The sequence below is a fragment of the Aythya marila genome, assembly GCF_965140915.1.
Source record: "Aythya marila genome assembly, chromosome: 3".
Lineage (NCBI taxonomy): Eukaryota > Metazoa > Chordata > Aves > Anseriformes > Anatidae > Aythya > Aythya marila.
The window spans coordinates 35,101,374-35,125,719 of NC_139044.1; the positions used below are offsets into that span (position 1 = coordinate 35,101,374).

The following is a 24,346-nucleotide window of genomic DNA, read 5'->3' on the forward strand; positions in this document are numbered from 1 at the left end:
TATGAATGAACACTTTCAGTAGCCAGGAACAGAAGACTAACTAAAGGAAAATGAACTTCTTTACTCGGCATCATAGCTTCAAGATGTTACTTAGATGGATCTGCTGAGCTGAACACTAAGAAGTTACCTCTGTCTCCATTCTCCCTTTATGGTCAGAACTTCTTGGGAAGAGTAAAAAGAATTCCAACTTTTCTAGTGCATCAGCAAAACAAACATCAGTGTGGTGTGTTTATTATTAACGCTGGAATGAGATCCATACAATTGAATTGACAGAGCTCAAGTGGAATTTGTTACTCTTCCAGTAAGGAAAATCATCCTTAGAATTATGAACTGATCAGAGAAGATCCTGAAGAGAAGATGCACAATCATCAGCACAAAGCTATAAGTAGAGTTGCTTCTGTGGCTAATCAGTTCTTACGTATAACCTCTTCAGTAAATATTCAGTTGGAATTAAATCAGTGCAGTTCTAAATTGACTGCATAGTGCATAGGCTACCAACATTATTTGCCTAGTGTTTTGCTTTTTTCTCCTCTGTTCTTTCTCTTGGTGTTCACAAGATTATGATGACCCATCTATATATATGTAGAGATTAGACCAACAGTATTTCTGTACTAAATATTCCCTGAGTGCTAAATACCCCTGCTATTTGGTTAATAGGGGTAATAAGGAAATATGAATTTAACTGCACTTCCACTTGAGCTCTGTAATTCACCTTTAAGCTGCAATAAGTGTGGACCTGGGGATATTCCTATTATTTGAAAATCCTTAAAAGGAGCTTACCAAGAGGCAGGTAATTGTCTACTTCATGTGAAATGGTTGTAAGTGAAGGAACATGCTTTCTGCATGTATAAACTCCTCATCATATTCCCCATAGAGTTAACTGATAAGGACAGATATCATTCTGTTTCTTTCTTAGATCATGTTGGCAGGAACTGTAAAGGGCATCTGCTTTTTCTCAAATAGCTTGTTTTAAAAAACTTTTTTTTTTTTTTTTTTTTTAAATTAGGATCATGTGGGCATTTTATTCCTATCACTATTCTTCTTTAGTTATTGTGGCATGGCCAAGACTGTTAACAATCTTGCCTGAAAAAAAAAGTTATTTATTTAAGCAAGTGTATAGCAAATCAGATGACTATTTGCAGGTCCCAGGAGCAGTATGCAAAATGGTCTAAGGAATTAGATTGTATCATCTAACCTAATCTATTGTTCTGTTTCAGACATTGTTGAATGAGCTAGACCGAAGCATGGGGCGATATAGAGATGAAGTAAATCTCAAAACAGCTATCATGTCCTTTATCAATGCTGTTCTGAATGCTGGGGCTGGTGAGGTGAGTCACTGCCCTAGAAAATCCATCTCAAATGTCATGCTTGAATTAATTTACCTTGGATAAGGCTAGCAGATTATGTCACAAATCTTGTGTTCCTGAGCATATATAGTTTGTGTAAAGTAATGCTTAATTGTTAAGTTCAGTCCTACAATGTCTTCATATTATTTCATTCCCCCGTCTCTTCTAATTCTTCTAATATAACATACCTCACTGAAATGATTGTGGTTTTCGGTTTTGTTATTTTTTTAAGAACTGCAAAGCATTTACCTTTTTCATATCAGTCTTTTAGAAACCATCTTGGTTTACCTTCTGAAATGTTTTGAAATGTTAATATGTTTTGACTCAAAGCCAAACTCAAAACATCTTAATTTAAAAACGTCAAAGGCTTTCAGCAAAGTCAGTTTGTTGTTTTTCATTCATTAGCAACTCTTTCTTTTGTGTCTGGAGAATAGTTTAAGCTGATTTTGTTTCACTAGAAGTGTTACTTTCACTTTTTTTTTCCTTTTTTTTTTTTTTTCTGGTTAAACCACAGTAGACAACAATCTTGTAAGAGCTCTTTCTGGGAGTGTATTTGGCTGTATCTGCAACAGCCCTCTAAAGTCCTACTGAGTAGGTGTCATTTAGCAGAGTATATGGTGAATTTATGACAAATATCTATAAAAAATGTGAGGATGAACTGTAGTTCTGTGCATCTGTAAACAGAAGGTAGATCTCTAATTGACTAGCAAGGCAAGCACTCATAACTTTTGCTCTTTTTGGAACATGAAGTGTGCTATCATTGTAACTGGCCTTGCAGAATTCATTGTAGATACAGGAGGACAGTATTTTTAAGAGAAACAGAGGCAAAGACTTTAATTTTTTTACTTACTTTACTAGAATCCTGTAATCATCGTGTGTATTTGGTGTCAGGATAGAGGTTATTAAGAAAGGAAATATTAAGGATTTAAGCAATTTTTTTTTAGTGTGATTAAAAGCTTCTGGAACCATGTAACTTGTTTTCCCCCACTTTATAAGGACAATTTGGAGTTCCGATTACACCTACGATATGAATTTCTAATGCTGGGAATTCAGCCTGTTATTGACAAGCTAAGAGGACATGAGAATGCAACACTTGACAGGTAAGACATTTTCTGAGAACTGTCATTTATCAGCAGAGAGAAACATTGATCTCCTATATTTGGGTTTCAGATTTAAGCACAAAGTTGTCTCTGTCTCTCCCTATAACTGTCTCCCTTTAAAGACAAAAAGGAGATTTGTCCTTAAAATTAAAATCAGCAGATGAAGTAGGAAACACACATGCTAAACTGGAAGTGGCTGTGACAAGGATTTCATGAATTGTTTTTATTCTAAGCTGAGGATGACAACCAGAATGAAAAAATAAATGTTGTAATTCTTTTCTTGTATAGCAAAAGTGTAACAAAAGCCTGTCCTGGTTGGAGGGAAATAAACCAGTTCATTGATTTCATTGAGATTGAGTATGTGTGGACATCATGCAGGTTCTGGGTTTCCAAGATTTTTCTTTAACCTCACTCATTTTTATGATCTATTTTGTAACATAACCCTCCAAACAGTAGCACTAGCACAACTGTAAGAGAAAAGGAACCTATGGTGGACAAAGGGGTAGAGATGCCAAGCAGACAAAAGAGGAAAACAGGTAGCTATTTTAAATGTCTTTGTTACTGTGCAAAATTTAACGTTGAATGGCACCTTCAAATTACTGTGCTACAGATAAATGTTTTCTTCACTGAAACTCCACTTTACTGGTGACCCATGTTAAGGTCACTAGCAGTTCCATATTTTGCCACAGTAATTGAAACTGTTAATGACCTTACATTTAAATCTTTCACAAAGCCACATGCTGAAATTATCCCAGAGTAGGCAATCTGAGCAATTTGACTAAGACATCTCAAGAAGCTAAAAGACCCAATGAACTATTGGGGAGCCCGGTAAAATCTATTTGCTTAACAAAATGAAATGTTTTAAAGTGTAAAAGCAGGCAGCCATGGAAGTCTGTCTTCTCCTGTGACCACATTAAGCTCTGTGGAGAGGGACAGACCTGCTATCAGATTATACTTGCTGGCAAGTGTGTTGCTGTCCCTTACTGTCTGCTACTTCAAGCCTCTTTCTACAGAGCAGGGCTGATCTGTAGGTATCTAGGACTTTCTAGGTGGGAATGTCAAGTTTGCCGAAGTATATGATGAAAAAATACTAATCAGGCCTATGTCTGCAGCTTTCAAGGGACCGTTTTCTCAAATATCCACTGTTAGGAGTTGCTATAGGGTGATGGAGCATATAGTGCTTCTGGGATTCTGCATAAGCATGAGGTTAGCACCAACTGCCTATTACGAAGAAGGACCTCGTATCTTTGAGCAGGGGGAGGCTTGTATCTATCTATTAATGCTACAGGGAAAGATTACATACAGTTTTGTGCCTGTGTTTGCTGAAAAGCTGGAACAAGTAATGTTGGTTTTTGTCTACAACATTATAACCAAGAAAAGGATCTGTTCTGTATGACTCCCTGTTCTTTTGGCTAGTAACCAGGACGTATAGAAAGAACTTAAGATTTTAGGAACTTGTGGATCTTACAAGTTATAGTGATGAGACTGATACAGGGGTTTGAGAGGATCCCAGATGTCTAGATTATGTAGGCTGTATGCCAAGCCAAGAAAAGGAGATGTGCCACAGCCTTTTTCCACAGCATCTGCTGTGCTCTGATCTCTGTGAAAGATAAGTCCATATGCCTTCGTCAACTGCATCTCTCACCAGGTCCCCCAGATCCCACCAGAAGCATGCTGTTGTGCTTAATAGGTAAATGGAAAGACAGCTGCAAACTCTGCTGTTTATCACACAATCATAGAATGGTTTGGGTTGGAAGGGATCTTTAACTAATCCACTGAATACATCTCTACTCCACCACATAAACGAAACCGCTTGTTAATGTTGCCTGACATGGCATGGACTTTCTAGATGCAGCTAATGTTGTCTAGTTAACAAGTATGGGGTGGACTTTCTAGAATGTATTACCAATGTAGGCATTGCATTAATCACAAGTGGAATATCCTTTTTCAATTGTATGTTTATTTTTAGACACTTACTTCAACACAGTGACTTAGCACAAGGGTTAAAGTACATTTTGACCGCAGCTGATCATTTCTTTTGGCCTGTTATTGGCCCCCATGGGTTGCTTTGCATACATGTTCCAACATTTTATGTAAGAAAGGCTTGCCAACTTCCAAGTGTTGCTTCTTCTATGGTGGCACACTTAGTTTAAGTCTGAATTATGCCATGACCATTGGTGGTTTTTGGTTTTCTTTTTCTATTTTCTCTTAGGCACTTAGATTTCTTTGAAATGGTCAGAAATGAAGACGACCTGGAACTTGCCAAGCGGTTTGACCTGGTAAGATTTTCTATGGTGTACCTGAACTTGCCAAGGCTGAACATCTTTTTAGTATCTTTGATGCAACTTCCCCTTGTGTTCCCTGAAAGCAATGATTGGCTTTGGTGCTGAGGGTGGCTGGTACTCTTGTTTTCACCATTTCTCATGTAGCATGTAGGTGATCTCTGATCTATGAGCAATTAAAACAATGATCACAGACAGGGCTTCTGCAATGCCTTTCACAAAGCCTTCTTTATTTTGTTTAGCCGAAGGTTCAGGAGCAGAGGTGGTTATCAACACTGTTAGGCATGTTTTCAGTCCTAACGATCAAGATGCATTCTAATTTCAGACATCTCTATTACAGGAGTATGGGTTCTTTACAGGACTTGGGCTCATTTTTGATGCTTTTCCCAATAGATCACAGGAAACTCCTGAATACTGCCACCTCAGAGACTGTGGAGAGAATCAGTACTTTAGAATGGGTGGAGTTTGAGATGATCATAAAACAAGAACAGTTTCTACAACCTCTAGCAACAGTAAGGGGCTGTAGGATCCAGAACAGTTGTAGTTTCCTCTTTTTTTGAATCAGTTCCTGCCAAACACTGATACAGAACAATTAATCCTTCCCTGCTTATTGTCTATTATTTATGCCACCAACTCCTTGGACCCAAAAATTCTCATAGAATCATTGGATGGTTTGGGTTGGAAGGAACCTTTAAAGATTACTTAGTCCAACTTCCTTGCAATGGGCAGCAACAAGCATCTTTCACTAGACCAGGGGGGTTGGAATTAAATGATCTTTAAGGTCCCTTCCAACCCAAACCATTCTATGAATCTGTGTTGCTCAAAGCCCCACCCAGTCTGATCTTGGACACTTTGAGTGATGGGGTATCTTATTTATTTATTTATTTTGCTTGCTTCAGGACAGCTCTAGGTGTCTTGGTGGCTCTATGTGACTTTCTAACCACCTTTCTAACCCTTTGCCTTGGGGATCTTTTTCTGTTCTGGAGTAGGTTAATGCATATCTCAGAGACCCATGTACAAGCTCCTCACTGAGATTATAGCTGGACATTGCAAGAGACTGCAGAGGTCCAGTTGCTGTCTCCATGTTGGTCTGACCTTTCACAGTTAGTCAGGCTTTCTTTCACTGTGCATGTTTTTTCTCTGACTTGTCCTTGCACTGCCTTTCCTCATTTCAGATCCACATTGATACAAAAAGTGCCTCTCAGATGTTTGAATTGATCAAGAAAAGATTGAAGCACACAGATGCCTATCCCTATTTGTTATCCATCCTCCAGCACTGCTTGCAGATGCCATGTGAGTACATCACAGTTTTCCAGAGGAAGGGGTGTTGCAGAAATGGGTGAAGTTTTGGCATGGGTGCAGGGTCACAGTTACCAGGACACACACTGCTTTTGTCCTCCATTCAGAACTTGGCAGTGCCTAAGGGACTTAGTATCTTGCACTGATCCCACCCAGCAGATTTTGTGCAATACTTAAAGCAGCAGCTTGACTTCTTTGCACTTACAAATAAAACTAAGTAGCTGGAGACATTCCAGTTAGTCACTGACAGAGCTCTTAGTGACTTTAAATTAAGAGCTTTAAAAAAGAAAGAGCCCTTGTGCTTCAGATCAGAGAATTCTCAGAAATAGACACCATTTTGAATGTTAACAAAATGCAGTGAGGAATTTTTCTGGTGAAACAATACAGTACTGAAAACTGTTCTTTCACTGGGAAATTCCACAATAAGTCTTCGGGCTGCTATCTTGTGGCAAAATGTCAGCTGAGGGCTCCTTAACTCAAACTGAAAAATAACATTGGCATTTGTTTTCAAGAGAGGTGATAGAAATCTACTTGTTAACTGTAATAAAGTAATTCAGTCATGTTTCAAGAGTGTAGCAGCTGCATGAAAGCATAGCAAGTTCACATAAGAACCACTTGCCTTAATCCTGTTAGGTATCAGGGGCTGGTTTTGGTTACTTTTAGCCATATTTGAACAGTCAAACTAAGAAGTCAACTTTAGGAAGAAGTATGAAGTGAGCTTTTTCAGGAGGTAGTGTGGTATGTTTTCAGGCACTGATTAGGTTTAAGAACTGCCATGCACAAATTCAAGCAGTTGTTTGTCCCAGTGGCCTCCTTGCTATTACCATTTAAGACAATACTTGAGCTTTGGGTATCGACCTGGAGTGTTTGGTGGCAGAAGAGTTAAGTCCTTCTAGGGTAGGACAGGATTGTACTGGAGCAATTTAAAATAATTTAAGGTCTAGGTTATGTAGCTTAGGGAGCTAAAGTGAATTTTATGTTCCTCTGGCTCTTTTATTTGACATCCATGGGATCAGTCCATTTTGTTCAGTTTCTGTTCTTTCTCTCAACACATTTTGATCATGTTTGAATGAACTTTTTGTGTCAGTTGAGTTTCACTGATCTGCAGACAACTGAATAACTGAGTATGCAGATAGAACATCTAATTGTTTTTATAATGCTTGGTCACAATATTACCTAGGTGCATAAAAAAAAACAAAGCAAAAAGCTATCAATCCCCATAAATTACTGAGTAACAGCCATCATGATCATGACAGAATCCATTCTGAATTCATCTAAAGTGCAAGCTGGAGCTAGTCTGTCAAAAGGATTGCACAGCCTGAACATGCAAGTCAGACATAGAGTTGCACATGCTTGTTATGTGCTGTTCTAATATGCCAAGTGTTTGTAAATAATCTGCTAGCCTCAAGTCAGTGTCAGGTTCTGTGTACTGTAATTTACTATATAAGAGATTAATATGGGAACCAGAAAGGAAGGAATGCCAGTTTGTCAGTAGATCTGTGCACTTTGTCATGAAAATTGAAGTTCTCATGGGTTGGTCATTTTCCATACAGATAAGAGGAATGGAGGAAATTTTCAGCAATGGCAGCTGTTGGACAGAATACTCCAACAGATTGTTCTGCAGGATGAACGAGGAGATGATCCAGATATAGCTCCGCTGGAAAACTTCAATGTCAAAAATATAATTAAAATGTAAGCTGCAGCATTATTTTTAGTTTCTCTTATAAAGGTGTAAGTATATGATAACTATGCAGATACTTTGGAAATAAAATATCTTACCTGAAGAATTACCTGTGTTAATTTACAGCTTCTTGTTGACTTGCTAGTCTTATAGCCAAATTTTCCTTTAATGATGTCTTCAACAGATGTTATTTTCTAGCAAATTCCTTGCTTTTGGTTTCTAATTTATTTTAACATTAGTTAGAAGAGCAGAGAAAAAAAAAAAAGTGATAGTATAACAAAACTATCTCATTTTTCCTTTTTCTTTCAAAATGTTGATGAAAGCTTTCATTGATATTCTCCCCAAAATGTTGTCATTTCTACTTAGATCTGATTCCTCATTAATGAGCACGTAGTTTAGAAAGATTTGAAATAGTTGAAAATAGTCCCCATCTAGCACATAAAACCTTTTACCTCTCAGTAAAGCATCTGCATGTGTTCACCCACAGACTTGGCCAAGGGTTGTACCATTATTTTTTCCCATAGGGCGCATCATTTGAGAAGTCTAGCTACATTAGCTGGCTCTCATCTCTACTTCCCTGTTCACAGTCCTTTTTTAGCCAAACTTTTGGAGTCTCCATCCCATCCATCTACCTCAGGTAATTCATGGCCCATTAACCTTCTGAAATATCTACTGGGTAGAGCATTTTTATAGAACATAAGCCTCAGATGAAATCAAGTTCTTCTGTACTAAAAATTCTACAGTCCATCCTGTTACAGGCATGAGTCAAAATCAAAATTGGTTTCTCATAGTGGAAAAGTACACCGGTACTGATCTCTTTCTGTCTGTCTGGATATCAGACTCCATTCTAGAACTTGTGCCTGATCTTCCATTTCTACTTTCATAACTACTACTCATTTTGCGTATCTAATCAGTCTCCAGCATGCCCTGCATATTTTCTGTCAGTAATAGGAAATAGCTGTGCCAGTATGAGATACGAGCATTGCCTTGTTACTGATATATTACCCAACAGATAAGCATCCTCCCTTCTCTTAAGGAAGAAAAAAATAGAAAAAGGGAAAAAAAAAAAAAAAAAGGAAAAAAAAAAAGGGAAGGCAATCCAGCCTTGTATTAATGATAGGATAATTTGTATCCCATGGCAGGATGATTTTAGCTATGACTTCTGCCTTTCAAAATAAGTAGCCTTGGGACCTTGATGGTATTACCTGAAGACATGGAAATGCCAGGATTTTTTTTCCCCCAGACATTCCTTTATTCCTCTTTAGGACTTCAAGCTACAGGATATCACCTTTTTAATATAAGCTGCTAACTACAATAAGGATCAGTATTTGGACCCAGACTGACCACTGGTATGATCCTGATTAAACATAAATTCACCAGGTTGTCTTTTGCTGATCACTTCACGCAATGGCCACTTGCCTTTTAGGCTGGATAGCTCAGAACAAATTTAAATGATCTGATTTCGTCTTTCAGGCTGGTGAACGAAAATGAAGTCAAGCAATGGAGGGATCAGGCAGAGAAGTTTCGGAAAGGTAAGTGTGTCCTTTGTGTTTGGGGATGAAAGAGAGGAAGAGCATGATTCAGTCACAGAGCAGTGGGCAACAAAGCTAGGCACAATTGGCTGTCCAGGTTTTCCTTCATGGACTAAACCTGCTTTGTCCCTTACAGTATATTTCGTCTTAGGATGAGTTTATCTGCTTCATAGGATAGTGCTTCCCTCAATCCTCACGTGAAGTGATTTTACAATCTAAGTGAAACTTGGGCGTTGCTCTATTGGTCACTGAATATTACCATCAGAACAGTCATACTCCATTTTCTTTTCTCTACTTTCATTAAACGTCCCCAGATGAACTGACAGAGTTGTCAACTTTATTTCAGTGTAACCTCCGTTTCTTTGGGAACTGTCCATGAGCTTTATTTCATTAGCCCCACTTACCTGTTCTTCCTAGATCATGCTGAGCTGATGAGTAGGCTAGAGAAGAAGGAGCGGGAATGTGAGACGAAGACCCAGGAGAAAGATGAAATGATGAAGACACTGAACAAAATGAAGGATAAGCTGCAGAAGGAATCCTTGGAGTTGCGCCAGACCCGGGACCAGATGAATGACCTGGTAGCTCAACTTAATGAGTTCTCGGTAAGAGACTGGGATTCTTCCCAACCTTGTTTAAAGCCTGCTAACAAGTGAATGATGAACAAAAGTACATTATCTAGCCAGCTGCAAAGATGAACACTTAGAAGCTGTTCAGCTTTCAGTTTGGACCAAAATCCCTGAGCTGGTGGTATAGAATGGGTAATGAATGAATGGCCTGCTCCATTCCTTCTTTTCAGCCACCCTCTCTGTAGAAGCTGCTGAGGCACACGTCCTCCTCTAGGCACTCTTTTTACTGCTGAGGTGGTCCTGATTGGAGGAATATTTTGGTGGAATATAGAGAAATCTCCCAGATATGAAAGCAAATTTAGCGACGAAAGAGGATTCCCATTGTGCTTCAGGAGGGCCTGTGCCACCCTGGAGCTCTGCAGAAGTGACATTTGCATCTGCTTCTTCCTGCCTGTTCCAGTAGTGTGCCTGAGCTTCAACTCCCAGGACACAGGCCTGAAGTTAGACACTGCAAAAAGCAGATTAATTCCCTCCTCCCTCTCCCACTTTGTGTTGGTGGGGCCTAATGACAGGTATTCAGTTTTTCAAACCCAAGGTTTAAAACCCAGGAGTTCAAAAGTTCATAAGATTGAACTTTTCTCTTTTTTCATACATAAGGAGAAAATAATACATTTTGGCTTCTTTTACTAGCTTTCTGTTTTTCTGAGCCATTTATGGTTCCCTTTTTCAAGCTCTTCTCCACAACTTCAAGGACTTGAAACTTTCTCTTAAATGAAAGCTGAGATTCCTCCCTTTATTGCATGGCTTTGAGTGCAGGAGGCTTTAAAGAAAACATCAAATATTTTGAGACTTGTAATAAAATCACATCAGCTGGCAACATGGAGTTATTGTGCCTTTTAAACCGTTTGCTTTCTTTTTCTCTGTGTTTTTTTTCCAGCACGGGGGCAGTATTTCCTTCCCACCCCCACCACCCCCTCCTCCAGGTGGCCCACTGGCTTTGTCATCTTCTCTCATGTCTGAGAATTTGCCCCCACTGCCACCTCCTCTGCCCTTCTCCAGCTGCCCCCCTCCTCCTGCTCCACCACCTCCTCCAGGAGGACCTCCTCCCCCACCAGGAGCACCACCCTTCTTCAGTATGGGGGTGCCCCCTCCTTCAACAACCACCTTCAGCAGCAGTGGCACCAGCCTGAAGAAGAAATCTATCCCGCAGCCTTCACACCCACTGAAATCCTTCAACTGGGCTAAGCTGAGTGAGGTAAGAAGCTGCAGTACTCTCAGCAATTAATTAACTTTCCAAGTGTGAATCAGTGTTAATTAATGCCATAGTGACTGAAGCCAGTGATATTGTGGCTTTCCTTAGGCTGAGTCAGTAGGAGTCAGTAACTGTCCTGAGGGAGCCTCCCCACTTCTCCAGCAGCAGCACAACACATCTCCTGTCATGACCAAGGTGCCAGTTAGGTTGAGCTGCAGTGGAACTGAGCATACCAGTGGTTCAGCATAGCTGCAGTGGGACTAAATGTTGTAAGCCAGAGCTGGACATCTCCAGGGCTGGTATGCCAGAACTGCCCTCACTTGCACATCAGGGAAAGGGACGGTTAGAGCCAGTGCAGGCAAAGCACAGTGAGGACCAGCTTCCAAACTAGCCTCCTCTACCCTGACAGGAGCAGTCTCCAAGGAGAGAAAGGTGGCCTGTTTCTCCTCACCATTCACTCGTGGCCATGAGGCTAGCTGCCCTTCTCCTTGCATGGTTACAGTTTTGCCACTTGAGAATAAAACTCTGAAGTGGAAATAAAAGCAGAGGAATTGGATTCCTCCTGTTGCACTCATATTCTGCTATCTTAGTTGCCTTTACCTCCCTTCCACTTCTCTCCCTGATTTTTTTTTTCATTTTCTCCCTTTCTCTTTAGGTCTTAATTTTTTTAACTGATTTACAAAGAAAAAAAGTGTCTGTATTGAGTTTGGATGGCTGCCTAGAAACCCAGGTTCTCTTTTAGACTGAAACTCACCCAGGGCCCAACTCAGGCATTTGGAATGAGTGTCCAGGGACCTCTGGAATGCCACAAGAATTCTCTCTCCCCCTCTCTCCTTTTCTTTAAAATAAAGTGAAGTGAAATATTTGCTGCACCGTCTGTGCTTGTCTGTCAAGGCCACGTGGGGGGTGTGGGAGAGAATGTAAAGACGGGGATTTATTTTCCTTTGCAGAACATGGGACTTAGTGCTCTGAAAAAAAAGAAATAATAACTAATATATGTGTATATATATATGAATATATATGAAAAAGGGAGAGCCACAGGTGTTTCTGTTTAGTGTACAGTAACTCTAGGCTTATCCTGCCCTCTGGTTAGGAGTGAAGGCAGCTGTACTAATAAAATTGAAGACCTGGGTGGTGAGGTAGGTAAAACGTGGTATTTTGAAGAAGGCAGAATAGATGGAAAAATGGACATAAGAGGGAGGAGTTTTCATTTTGGGGTGTTTGTGTTAGCATTTTGACCTAGTAAGGTCCCTGCAAAATTGCAGAGGTTGAGGTGTAGAGCTGCATTTGTCTTGTTCTTTGGGTACCCTTTGTTATGGCGTTAAATAATTCCGCTGTCTGCTGGAGAAGGTGCTGGATTTTGTCCACCTTCATCAGTTATCCTGGATTCCCTGCTTCAGTACAAGGCACTCATTTTCTGTTCACGTGGTTATGAATTTTCTGGGTACAAAGTCATGAGTAGGTCAGATAGCCTCATCTTGCATTTCTCTTCTATTGCAGCACTTTAACGATGTTCTCCTGAACTGTCAAAGTAGCCATACATAAAGTAATAAAGACTCAGAACCAGCATACTGGCGGGGGGCAGCAGCATATCTCCAGTTCTTGAGCATGGGGAAACCGAGGCCTGGAAGTGTGCATAGTATTATTTTATAATATTATTATAATATTATATAATAATATTATATTATTTTGGTTCATGGTAGTGCTTAACTTCCAGTTCATATGGATGCAAGTTTTCCCCACAAAAAAGTTTGAGAAAAAATACATCTGATACCATGTTTTTCTTTATCTTTAAAAGCTGGTCCAGATAGCAAAGTTAAGGGTATGCTTCCACCATGCAACACAGCAGGGTGCAGTGACCTAGTGCTGGAAACAGAGCTGCACATGCACTTAGGGCTGTAGCCAGATCGAGTATGTTATTCAGCTCTTTGCATCCCGTTGTGCCCACCCTTCTCAAAGTAGTTAGTGCAGGCTCTCTATCCTAAGCTGTGTAGTAAAAAGATGATGCTCTGACTGAGGCAGCCCACGTGATTTTGACCCCCTTTCTGTCCGTGGAGTGAAAGAAAGCTGACAGAGTCCTAGATGAGCGTGAATAAGGCTGACCACGAGGGATTTGTCCATGGTATACTTTCTTAGCAGAGGAATCAAGGCTATTCTCTGGGGCAATTGATGTGATTTTTATTTTTTTTCCCCAGCGCCAGTACTGTTTTAGGAAGGAAAGGACTGATCTGCTGGGCGTTACAAGAATGATCAAATATATTCTAACTCTTAGCAGTTGACAATAACAGATTGTCCGCAGTTCCCATGGGTACAATTAGAAAGAGCTTGATTGGAAAGTATTCATGCTTCTAACAAGGAAACTCCAAAAACCCACTAATTTCTTCTGGGAATTACAGATTTTGTACTAGCTTTGATATGAGCTGATGGTCAGTGGCAAAGCCGTTTAGATGCATACGTGGGCTGAATTCTGGTTAAGCCCTTCCACACCATAGCTGCATTCATACAGCACTGTAGCATTGTCTGTGAATTCCATTCATACAGCACTAGAGTACTGCTGGTGCCAAGGATCTCTGTTTTTCAAGAAAAAGATACTGCAGTGTAACTACTGTAATGCCCTGGAAAGATTCCTGTCTTTGTTTCTAAACAGAATGTAGAGTTTGCTCTCCCAGCCCAGATTTTACATAACACCCAAGATCAAACAGGGTCCAGACATTTATGGTTCATCCAAACAATGGAGTGGCTTCAAGCACTCTGGAACTATGGATTCATATAATTAACTCTTTAATAAACATAAACATATTAATTTGAAGTTGTCAAAGTGATCCAAGTCAACCGTCCACTGTGGTGCTTGTTATCTCATGGCTAGAGAAGAAATATCCCATTATGAGACAGGCTGGTAATGACTCCAGCAAATGATCCAGACCTGGGTGAACTTGTGCGTGTAATGTTATTGATTATTCTGATTTCTGGAACTTTCTTCCTTTAAACAGCCTGAGGATCACAGCAGACAATGATACAGGATTTCTGTCAGAAATTCAAACTTAATGGAAAGATTCCTACAAGATCTCTGTGTGAAGCTGCTCGTAATAACCTTGGTGGTGCCCAGTCCTACACTGAGATAAAACAGCTGTCTCGGTTAACAAAGATGCCAGAAATCCAATTTTTGTACACAGTGGATTTTTCTTCCATTGAGAAAAGGATCTGATATCAAGAAAGAAATTTTAGAATTATAGCATGGTTTGGATCGAAAGGAACCTTAGAAATAATCCAGTTCCAACCCCCCTTCCGTGGGCAGGGATGCCACCCACTAGATCAGGTTGCCCAAGACCCCATCCAAACTGGCCTTGAACATCCTTTTTCAGATACATAATGGAATTATGAATCAAAATTCTAAGGTTTTACACTTTTTGGTGGTTTAAATTTACAAACATTTGGAGATTGTCTGGTTCAGTATTTGCAGAACACACATAGTTTCTATGGTTTCTCTGGCCCTGCAGGATAAATGAAAGGCTGACCCAAAGTACTGTTAGCTTTCACATTTCTGTGAGGTTGTTGAGTCATGATGGATTTTGATGACTTGCTGCAGAGTATCATTATTTGTTCTTCAGGGTAAATAAAATCATCCATTGGATGTAGCAGAGGATAGCTTAATATGATTTCTAGCTCCTAGAAGCACTCCTATTCTCTAATCTTCATTGTTTTGTCCACAAATTGTGCTTCATTACAAAGGTGGAATAACAATTGTAGCAGCTCCAGTGAGCTAATTATTAAATGCAACTTACCAAAACTTCAACTTGATGGAGCAAATGTCTTGTAAATAATTGTTCTGAAAATAAGATATTTCCTTAACTAGTATGTACTACCATTTCGATAGAACTCTGGGAAAAGTAGTTCAGAGGGTGTGTTTCTTAAAATGGGCCAAGGCTTTGCAAAGCAGAGAAACCACAGGTCTTGGTAGACTTGTTGAATGAACAAATGCGTAAATAAATACATAAAGATGGGAGAAAGCATGTTGATTAAGTGACCTCTCTTTTTTCCTTTTTAAGGAGGAAGAAAGAAAGGGAAGAAGAAATAAGAATTTTCTTCATTTTAAAACTTTGAGTTAGGGACCATAAGTATTCTTTCTGGTGTTGAGGGAATCATTTATCATAGCACCCATGTTACACAAGTCTGTTTCTCCTATAACTCTCAGTCTCTCCTGGCTGATGACAAGGCACAATCAGCCAGTTAATCCATAACTGAGTAGGAAGAGGTCAGTGTAGGAAATTATCTGGCAAGAACAACAAAGTTTTCAAGGGCAGAATTTAGGATAGAAATAGAAAGGACAATCCCATTGCAAGCAAAGGTTGTTTATACCTATGCCTGCCTAAGTTTTTCTTTGACTGGACTAGTTAACTTATTTTTTAAGTACTAAGTAGGGTTTCTTGGGTCAAAGTTCTGTTTGTGCACACCATTGCAATGAGTGCTGCTTTGGAGTTTTGTCTTCATGCTTTATGTAGCACACAAACTAGCTTATATGGGATCAGATTTAACCCAAGTCTTAAAATGAATATGAATGAAACAGGAATCATTTTAACTTCCTTGGTTCATTTTTTTTTCTGGAAGATACAGATAAGAACCACTCTCTGCGATCCCTTTGTGAGTCTCAGAACTGCCTGTTCAGGCACCTCTGCAATCCAGTAAGACCAGCCCATTCTGTAGTGCTTTCATCAGTCTTGCCATTCATGGGGAAACTTCACTCCCATGAGGGCTTTCCAGCCTGACAGGTAGATGGGCAAGACTCTCATAAGTAGCTGTCGCTTGAGTCACATCCAAGCACAGCATACAGCTCCTGGTGCCTGCCAAACACAGCACGTAGCTCTTGGCATCCCCAGGGTTCTGTCCCAATAACAACTCTATGGATGGTTCCTGAAGAAGGTCCAGAGCCTTTAAAGGTTGGACGTGGTGCTTAAGGACATGGTTTAGTGGGTGATATTGGTGATAAGGGTGATGGTTAGACCAGATGATCTTGGAGGTCTTTTCCAACCTTAATGATTCTATGAATTTCTGACCACTGGCTCCCCTCAAGATATATTTTTCCATCTCAGTGTTTGATGGGACAATCTGAAACAGGGAGGAACTCAGAGAAACATTCCCAAGTTCAAATACATCCCTTAGGATTTATAATGCAAGGTTTATAAGGCCAGCCTGGAAACCAAGTGAGATTGAACACCCAGCCTGGATGCTTCTGGCTGAGACTGGCAGTAGAAGCCAACATTAGGATAAAACAAAAATTAACTTTGTCTCATATTTCTTTAGCTGAGATGAGCTTCCCAAACTTGTTTGTTGTATTGTAGTCACAGGGTCATGTTTTTGCTTTTATGGAAAGGAGAGCCACACTGATTGCAAGGAGTGATACAAAGATATTGGTGAGCCTATTCAGGGGTATGTGCTCCCATCTAGCACACACTCTCACTGCAAACAGCATTGCAGCAATCTCAGCCAGACAGCCCGCCCTCCCTCCCCTCGGGCACTCACAGGCTGCCTCTGGAGGGAGGGTGTTGGTTTTCCTCCACAGTGTCTGCTCCGCCAGGAATTTCCTCCAGAACACTTCACACTTTTATTTCCCCCTCATTTCATTTTCTCATCAGATGTTTTTTCCTTACTCCTTGAGCCTTGTGGCTTAGCACATTTCCCTCATTCCTTTGATGACTGTGAATGGGAAGTAGAGCCTGTTCCTAATTAGTTCTGATAATGAAGTGTTAATGCACTTTGCTGTGTAGGTGCAAGTCAGGTACTTCAGAGCTGGAGCCTGTGTGAGGGTTTCATTGCCATTGCTTGCTGTTCCTGGCTTTCTCTCCACCGGTGTTCTGATGTTTTTTCATCTCCTGAGGTTTGCTTAGGTCTCTTTACAATCTTTTCTGTCCTTTCTCTTTTTCTTTTAATCAACACCTTCCTTATTTTTCCAGCTAATAAAGTATACATTAAATGTACACTTTATTAACTAAATGAACTGAAAGACAGTGTGGTCAGGTGTGAAGAGTCCTGAATGGGTGTGAATGAACCCTGTTCTGAATGGGTACTTGCCCAAAACTTATCCCACTCCATATGCACCTTAACAGTCACCAGGAAGGAGAAAGTAGCTCAATCATTGTGTCCTCTTTTCTGGCAAGGACATCTGTCCTGAGAATATCAACAGGAGACCCCAAATCCTCTCTTAGCTTAGTGTGACTGCTAATTGTGGCGGGGGGATTGGAACTATATGCTCTGTAAGGTCCCTTGCAACCCAAACCATTCTGTGATTCTATGATTTTATGATTAGATAATACTTGTATTATAAGAGCTTATTTGGTCCAGGGCTGGTGAACAGCAAAATTGAAGGAGGAGTCTGTGCTTTTGCATATTTCCAATTAGTGTGGATGATGCTCTCTCAGACATCTGGGTATAGCTTGTGCATGAGTCAAAAAAGAACTCAGATAAACAGGAGAGATCACATAACAGGAAACAATTTGACTTCAAAGACTCAGGGCCTTAAAAGTAAAATAAAATCTTAAATTACTTTAGCAGGCAGGCAGAAACCACACACCCTTTGGGGTTTGCACCAGAACCTGGCAAAATTTGCAGATGGGAATACATGTCTTGGGTTTGTCATACATTAGTGTCCTTCCTGAGCTTTTTCTTCGTGATAATGACACTTCTTTCATGTGACCATAACCATTGTGTTAAAGAGATGGTCAGTCCTGAACGAAAAATTACTGTAGAATCATGGATATTGCTTGAGATATGGTCTGCTAGACTTAGAATGTGGCCTTTCATCAGAGGCTTGCTGTGATGATTTTTCAGGCTATTTTTTCACACTAATGTTTAAAAAACAAAACAAAACCCAGCAACACCAAAATGGCATTGGATGTGCTTAGCTAAAAGGTTTTGCTATCTCATTAAAATACATCCTTTTCTTTCAGGAGAGGATCCATGGCACAATCTGGAATGAGATTGATGATTTAAAGGCATTCAAGGTGCTGGATCTAGAAGATTTTGAAAAGATGTTCTCAGCATATCAGAGACACCAGGTAGGGGTGGACTTTTCCGTACCTTGTCTTCCTTGAATTTCTGGAGGAGAAAGGAACACTTATTACAGTGATTTGGATTACTGCCCACCTGCAGTCAGGCTGCATTATTTGCTGTTCTGTCACTGTTTAAAAAATGACAACATCAAAAGAAGATGGGAGGATACAGTGGGCAGAGTATAACCTTCAGTTATCTTAATACTAATAGACAGCTCTGAGACAACAATCCCCAACAGGTAATGCTCAGTTTGACCTCAGCAGCCACTGGCTTCCAACAGCTCCTGAGCTTTACATTCATGCTTACTAGCCATCTTTTTATTTCTCTCATATCTTTCTACTTCTCTATTTCCCAAGGAAAAAGTCTGTAGTTGCCCAAGTACTGAAGCAAGGTGACTGCATTAGCTGTCTTTTGCTTTGTATATCTTTGTTTCTTAAACAGCCAACTGATCCAACTGGCTAGGTGACAGAAACTGTCTGAATGAGAGATTATAATACAAACAGCATGCTTTAAAAGTAGCCATTTATTAGAATGTCTTTTTTCCCTCCTCTTTTTCTTGGAAAGCAAGTCACCTTCAATCCATCTATCTCCATTGAATGAAATTTAGCAGGAGAGGGATTGTACTTGCATTCCCTGAACTCCCCCAGCTTTCATTTGTTTTTGGAATGTGCTTGGAGAAATTCAATCTTTGCTACTCTGTGGAATCAGATCATTGCTTTGGAATTTTAGGAAAAGACACAGACATAATTGCCATAAACAGCCTTTATGATTAAGCTCTACAGTGATGATGGTAACTTCATTGTAATTATTCAGTACCTTAGAATTAACACGCAAAACCCTTGTCTTTGGACTTTTCCATCTGGTCCTTTCTTTATCTCTCTCATTTTTTCCCTGTCTAATTCAATGACCATAATAAATAACTAATGAACAACTCTTCTGATTTACTATCTTACAACCATCCAGATAAGCATCCTAATGTGAACGTTGTACAATGAGATTTAATTTCTTATGCTCCTGCAAATAGCTGTTGCTGTTTCTGTGGGTCCCTCTCTTTCTCAGCCTGTGAATCCCATTCATTGAAATAAGAACTTGGTTCACAGAGGGAAAGAAAGGCACAGAAAATTGCACTGGGATTAGACCCTGTTGCCTACAGCTTAGTTACGGCAGTGAGCTCCTAGGAGTCACACAAGTAGCCTGACTACCATCTGTGCACAAGAGCAACCATGAAGGTGCCATTCCAATGTAGTGGTTTTGTGTCAACACATGCCATTTCAGGTGCAAACATTTCAGTTTCCTCACTAGAAACAACCTCCCAAAGCTTTGCCTCCTTTGGTCTCCAAAATCCAAAGCCAAAGGCATCCTGGTCTGCAGACTCTCAGAAGCAAAACATTAATGGATGTATAACCAACCACTGCAAAGTAGCCTGGCCTATTCAGCCATAAGTAAAGCTGACCTTAAACAGACATTAAACCTAAATCTTCCCACTGGAACAGAGCCATCATCAGTGACCTCCATGAGTCTCAGAAGAGTCCTCTTCAATCCTTATTAAGCACACTTTATGACAGTGACTCCAGATGCTGGAGTGTCACTTGTGTAAGCTCATCATATTTTTATGTAGTTAAGTGTATTGCCACCTTTCCATCTTTCCATCTTTCATTCTGATTTGACACTGCTAATTTTTTCCTTAAATATTCCATTGTTACTACTTTAATTTATACTTCCTATTTCATCCATACTTACTCCAAAGTGAACTGGATTCCAATCAACAAATCCTCATTATTTATTTTTTTTTTAATTTTAAGTCCAGGCAACCAAAATTGCTTTTGAATCAAATTCTTATGAGAACTTTTCCAGTTGATTCACACATAGTCTTCTCTCCTCTTTTCTTTCTTTAAATATACCACTCTGGCCAAGTATGTGTTTACCCTGGGTTTGTGACTTTTAAGCTTCATCCAAATGTCTATAAAGAAAAATGTCAATGCAAAACTCTGCTCTTTTACATCTGAAATGTTGAACGAATTCAAATAAAGACATTTCTTTCTTTGCTGCTATTAACATGATCTTCATATTTTTTCAGTTTCATTTATATTAAACAGCTTCTTTTCTTTCTTCGTCATTTTTTTTTTTAATGTCAAAGGATCTTTTCTCCTCTCTCAAGCCCAGTGTGTCATTTTGGGTGCCTATCAGGGAAACCAAAATTGTCCAGCATACAGAATACTGGACCAAGAGTTCTTAAAACTTGTCTTTTGACTTTGCTCCAATCTGACTGTGTAATATCGACCTTTTGATTCAGTATATTTGATGTTTTCCTGGAGTACAAAATAAGTTATGAAACAGTTGGTGTTTGTTACCCAGTGGTGCTGTAAGATTTTTTTAGTGGTTACAGAGTGCTTTTGGCTATAAGTTGTTGGCTATAAGTTGTTAAAGGGTATAATGTGCTATTGAAACAAGTTGTTACTGTTAACGGCAAACTGTGCCTCTGCATCAGGAGAGGAGAACTGACCCTTGATTTTTAACCTTGGCAGTTCTTTCAGTAAGGCTCTGGACTAGATTTGTAAAGGTATTTAAGCATTATCGTAGTTAATGTTTCGAGACCTAAGAGATTTATGGTTTGGAGACCAAATTTATTCTTTTCTGAAAAGACCAAGAACTCTTATTTCCCTAACACCTGCTGATTTAAAATATGCAAAGAAATGCTGAAATACCTTTAAACCATCTGGCCCAGTATTACTTGCTAAGCATTTTATTCTCTTAGAAAACAGTATGTGTCTAAATTCAGCTGCCTTGTTAAACTTGGTATCCTTCTCTGTGACTGATTCTTGGCATGTTTCCTTCTTTGTTATTTGTGGCTGCTGCCTGCATAGGACCTGCTAACTAACCCCTCCTCCTGTAAGCAGGTGAGTATCACTGTCTGCCTTCTGATCCTCTCTTAGTGCTTGGGAAGATCAAGCACTGCACCGCACTGTTACAGGATCATGCCTCGTCTCATGCCAGTTTTTCATATGTCCTTGCACTGCTGTTTTCTAGTTGAGGAAAGTATAAATAAAATAGAAATTAAAAAAAATAATAATCCTTTGGTTGTATCAGCTCTGCAATAGGAAGACATAGTTCCTTTCTTTCAGTTAGCTATAACCTCATTGTGCTTTCTGCCCATGTCTCTGTAGTTCTCTTTTTGATGATCCTGGGCAAAAAGACCAAGGACAGAGGAGATGTGAATGTGAACTCTTCTTTAACCATGATAATAATTTCTCCAGTGGAGAACAAAGGGGTTGTAAGGCAGCCTTCATTCCCACTGTTCCCATCTTTGGTGCATCTGCTTTGGACACGACTGAAGTCTTCAGATGTGTTCACCAGCCACAGGCTTCCTGATGAAGAAAATCTTTCTTTCTGTAGAACAAGGATGTACTTCAGTTGGACAAAAGGATTTGTGCCAACTGAGAGGAGCAGAAGGGTTAGACTAGAGGGAAACCTACCACATTTAGGATTGCTGAAAGCCTCAGAGAGTTCAGTGCAAGATTGAAATAGTGTTTAGATGATGCAGAGATATCAGACTGCCAGTGTGTCTTCAAACTGGCTACCTCTCACTTTATTCATCATCTTAAGCAAAATTTGTGGGAGAACTTTTGGGAAGAGCAACACTCTCATAAGGGATTTTTCAGATGTCATCCCTCATGTCTTTATAAGAAAGCAGTCCTCACTGTGAGTGCTCAGGAAACTGTATCTAGAAAGTTTCCTCTGCCACTGGAGGAGGCTGATATGATCTGGGTCATGAACCTGGGTTATCATCATGGCAATGTGCACCATGAAGCAAGTCAGAGTGATAGAAATGGTTCCAAAAGTATTGACAATTACTGAAACCTAGCATACTGCTGTGGTACCAGACCACATGTTCTGCAGTTCACCAAACTCAAATTGTATTTGAAACAGTACAGCAGTATGAGAAATGTATCCCATATGTCTAGTCATATCAGTAGTGAATTTTTTAGCTGATCTTTGAATTTGCAATTAAAATCTCAAATCTGAAATACTCTTTGAAGCATATAACACAATATTAGTCCACATGGAAAGTTGGTAAAGCAAGATGGAATAAAATGTAGGGATGTTGTCTATTAGCTTGACAGCAGCTCCAACTGTTCTTGCTTTGCGTGCTTGACTTATCTCACAAAAGCTGGTCACTACTGCCCCCTTGCTCCTCTTTTTCTGTCTAAGAAAATGCAGATAGTCCATATGTAATCTGTTTTCCTTCAGCTAAATTTGAAATCTGGCTTCAGTAAAACCTGAGGCTTCATCTGCTTTTGCTTACACATAACTCCAAGTGTCTATAAATATCCCTCTCCTCAATATGAGTTCAAGAGAATATATTTTTAGATGAGACCAGCCCAATCCTTGGTCACAAGGAGTGGGCCATGTCTGAATAGTTCAGGTATTCATCTCTGTTGAACCTTCAGGGCTGGGGAATTGAAACGAGATGGAGACTGTTACACCAATCCCCGTTACATGGCTTTAGGGGAAACCATCTGAACACACACACACACACAGTGCGTAGACAAGCCCTGAAATTTTATTTAATTTTTTTTTCCTTGGGATGGGTGCTGAATAATGGTAACCAGTTGTGCTTGTCTGCAAACACTAGCCAGTGAGGGGCAGTGAAGCTTTTAAACCAGGAGCAAAGTACAGACCTACCTTTCTTACCTCTCACTGTTCAACAGCTGCTTATTGCCCTATTCCCCTGACATCTCTGCATATCAGATAATACATCCTGAGGGTGCACTGCTCTTTGCTTTTGTTAGTTTTCCTCAAAAATAACAAACTTGTCAAATGCTCAACTTTTCCTTTCTTAGAAACACTATTTGATGTATCCCATAGAGATGCATTTTTTTTTCTGCCAAGCTAGACACATTGGGTACCTCCAGCAGACCTATAGTGTGTGTGTCTTAAGGTGGTGCACTGTACCTGCTTATCAGTGCTGCTTAATATTGGTGGTGGCTCACTGCAACACATTTGCATGCAGTTGTCTGTTGTATGAATCCTTTGTATATCCAGTAGCAACACAAGCTGAGTGTAGCTGGTTGTAGCATGAACTCAAATGACAAGTAACAGTATGAATCTCTCTATGGCTTACATTTACATCTTAAATATTTGCATAAAAAAGAATTTTGAAGTGGGTTAATCAGGAGAGTAATAAACCGTTCAAAAACATCATATTAGGAGTTAGTAACTAAATCAGACACTAACAGAAGGAAGGCCTGAACTGCAGAACTTTCAGTCCTGGGAGTTAATGCTGGGAATTCCATGATTGCCATGGTCTTACATCTTTCCACGGGTGTCTGCTGCTGATCCCACTCAGATATGGGAAAGCGGGGTAGATGGACCTCTTGGTCTGACCCAGCATGCTTGCTGTTATGTCCTAACAAAGAAGAGAGATTGTTAGCTTGTTGGATGCATTCAAAGCTGGATTATACTCATTAGTTTCAAAATCTCAAGCAATGACAATATGGGTATCATGAAAATGCATTTTTGAAGAGGTTCCAGCAGCTGCTAGCTGGGAAGATAAAAATGGTCCTGTTTCCAATTTCCTCTTCTCTGTTGGTTACAAGGGAGCTATTATCGAGGATTACCACTTTTTATCATTATCTCTACTCCGTTTAAGGAATGGTGTTAAAAGACACTCAAAGTAACTACAGAAAGCCAATCTCTGGAAATGAAACAAAAGTCCTGAGTCTGGTACGTAGGCAGGACAAGGAGTCAGAGATTTCTGGATGGTCAGACTGGGTCTGCAGTTAGTTTTTATGTTCTATGTCAAACATTTTGGACTGGGATTTTCCAGGGTTTTCCCAAGTGGTGAGTTTGGCAACAGGGATATATAGAAAACTTTGGGAAAAGGTAGTTTCTTCATGATTAATGGTATTAATTCATTTTAAAAGAGAGGCTAGTTCTCATGTAGATTTTGACCTTTTGGTAAAATACATTTGTAAGATAAATGCCATCTTGTCCTACTGTTTGCATCTCCCGCATAATATGGATTGGACTGGCCCAGTGGCAGCCTTAAGAGACGGTGGGAGCTTTATTCCTCATAGGGCTGCAGCCTTTCAAAACTGCTGTGTAAACTCTGCAGGAAACATCCACAGAAGGATATGCTATGACACCAGTGGGCTTTACCATCATGTGCCCAATTTTCCTGTCACCCTAATTTTACACCAGAACACCATAATAATACAAGTGATGAGTATAATAATACAAGTAG

The 24,346-nt window shown here is 39.9% G+C and overlaps 1 protein-coding gene across 3 annotated transcripts in view; it reads left to right on the forward strand.

Moving 5' to 3' along the window:
- DAAM2 (dishevelled associated activator of morphogenesis 2) overlaps positions 1-24,346 on the forward strand; it is a 171,690-nt gene that overhangs the window by 110,512 nt on the left and 36,832 nt on the right. For all 3 annotated transcript variants that reach the window (XM_082757200.1, XM_082757202.1, XM_082757201.1), the window contains 9 exons: positions 1,218-1,328; positions 2,343-2,446; positions 4,659-4,725; positions 5,904-6,021; positions 7,581-7,719; positions 9,182-9,240; positions 9,658-9,842; positions 10,744-11,061; positions 18,000-18,107. In XM_082757200.1, coding sequence (XP_082613326.1) covers positions 1,218-1,328; positions 2,343-2,446; positions 4,659-4,725; positions 5,904-6,021; positions 7,581-7,719; positions 9,182-9,240; positions 9,658-9,842; positions 10,744-11,061; positions 18,000-18,107 — 1,209 coding nt within the window. The remainder of the gene's footprint in view (positions 1-1,217; positions 1,329-2,342; positions 2,447-4,658; positions 4,726-5,903; positions 6,022-7,580; positions 7,720-9,181; positions 9,241-9,657; positions 9,843-10,743; positions 11,062-17,999; positions 18,108-24,346) is intronic.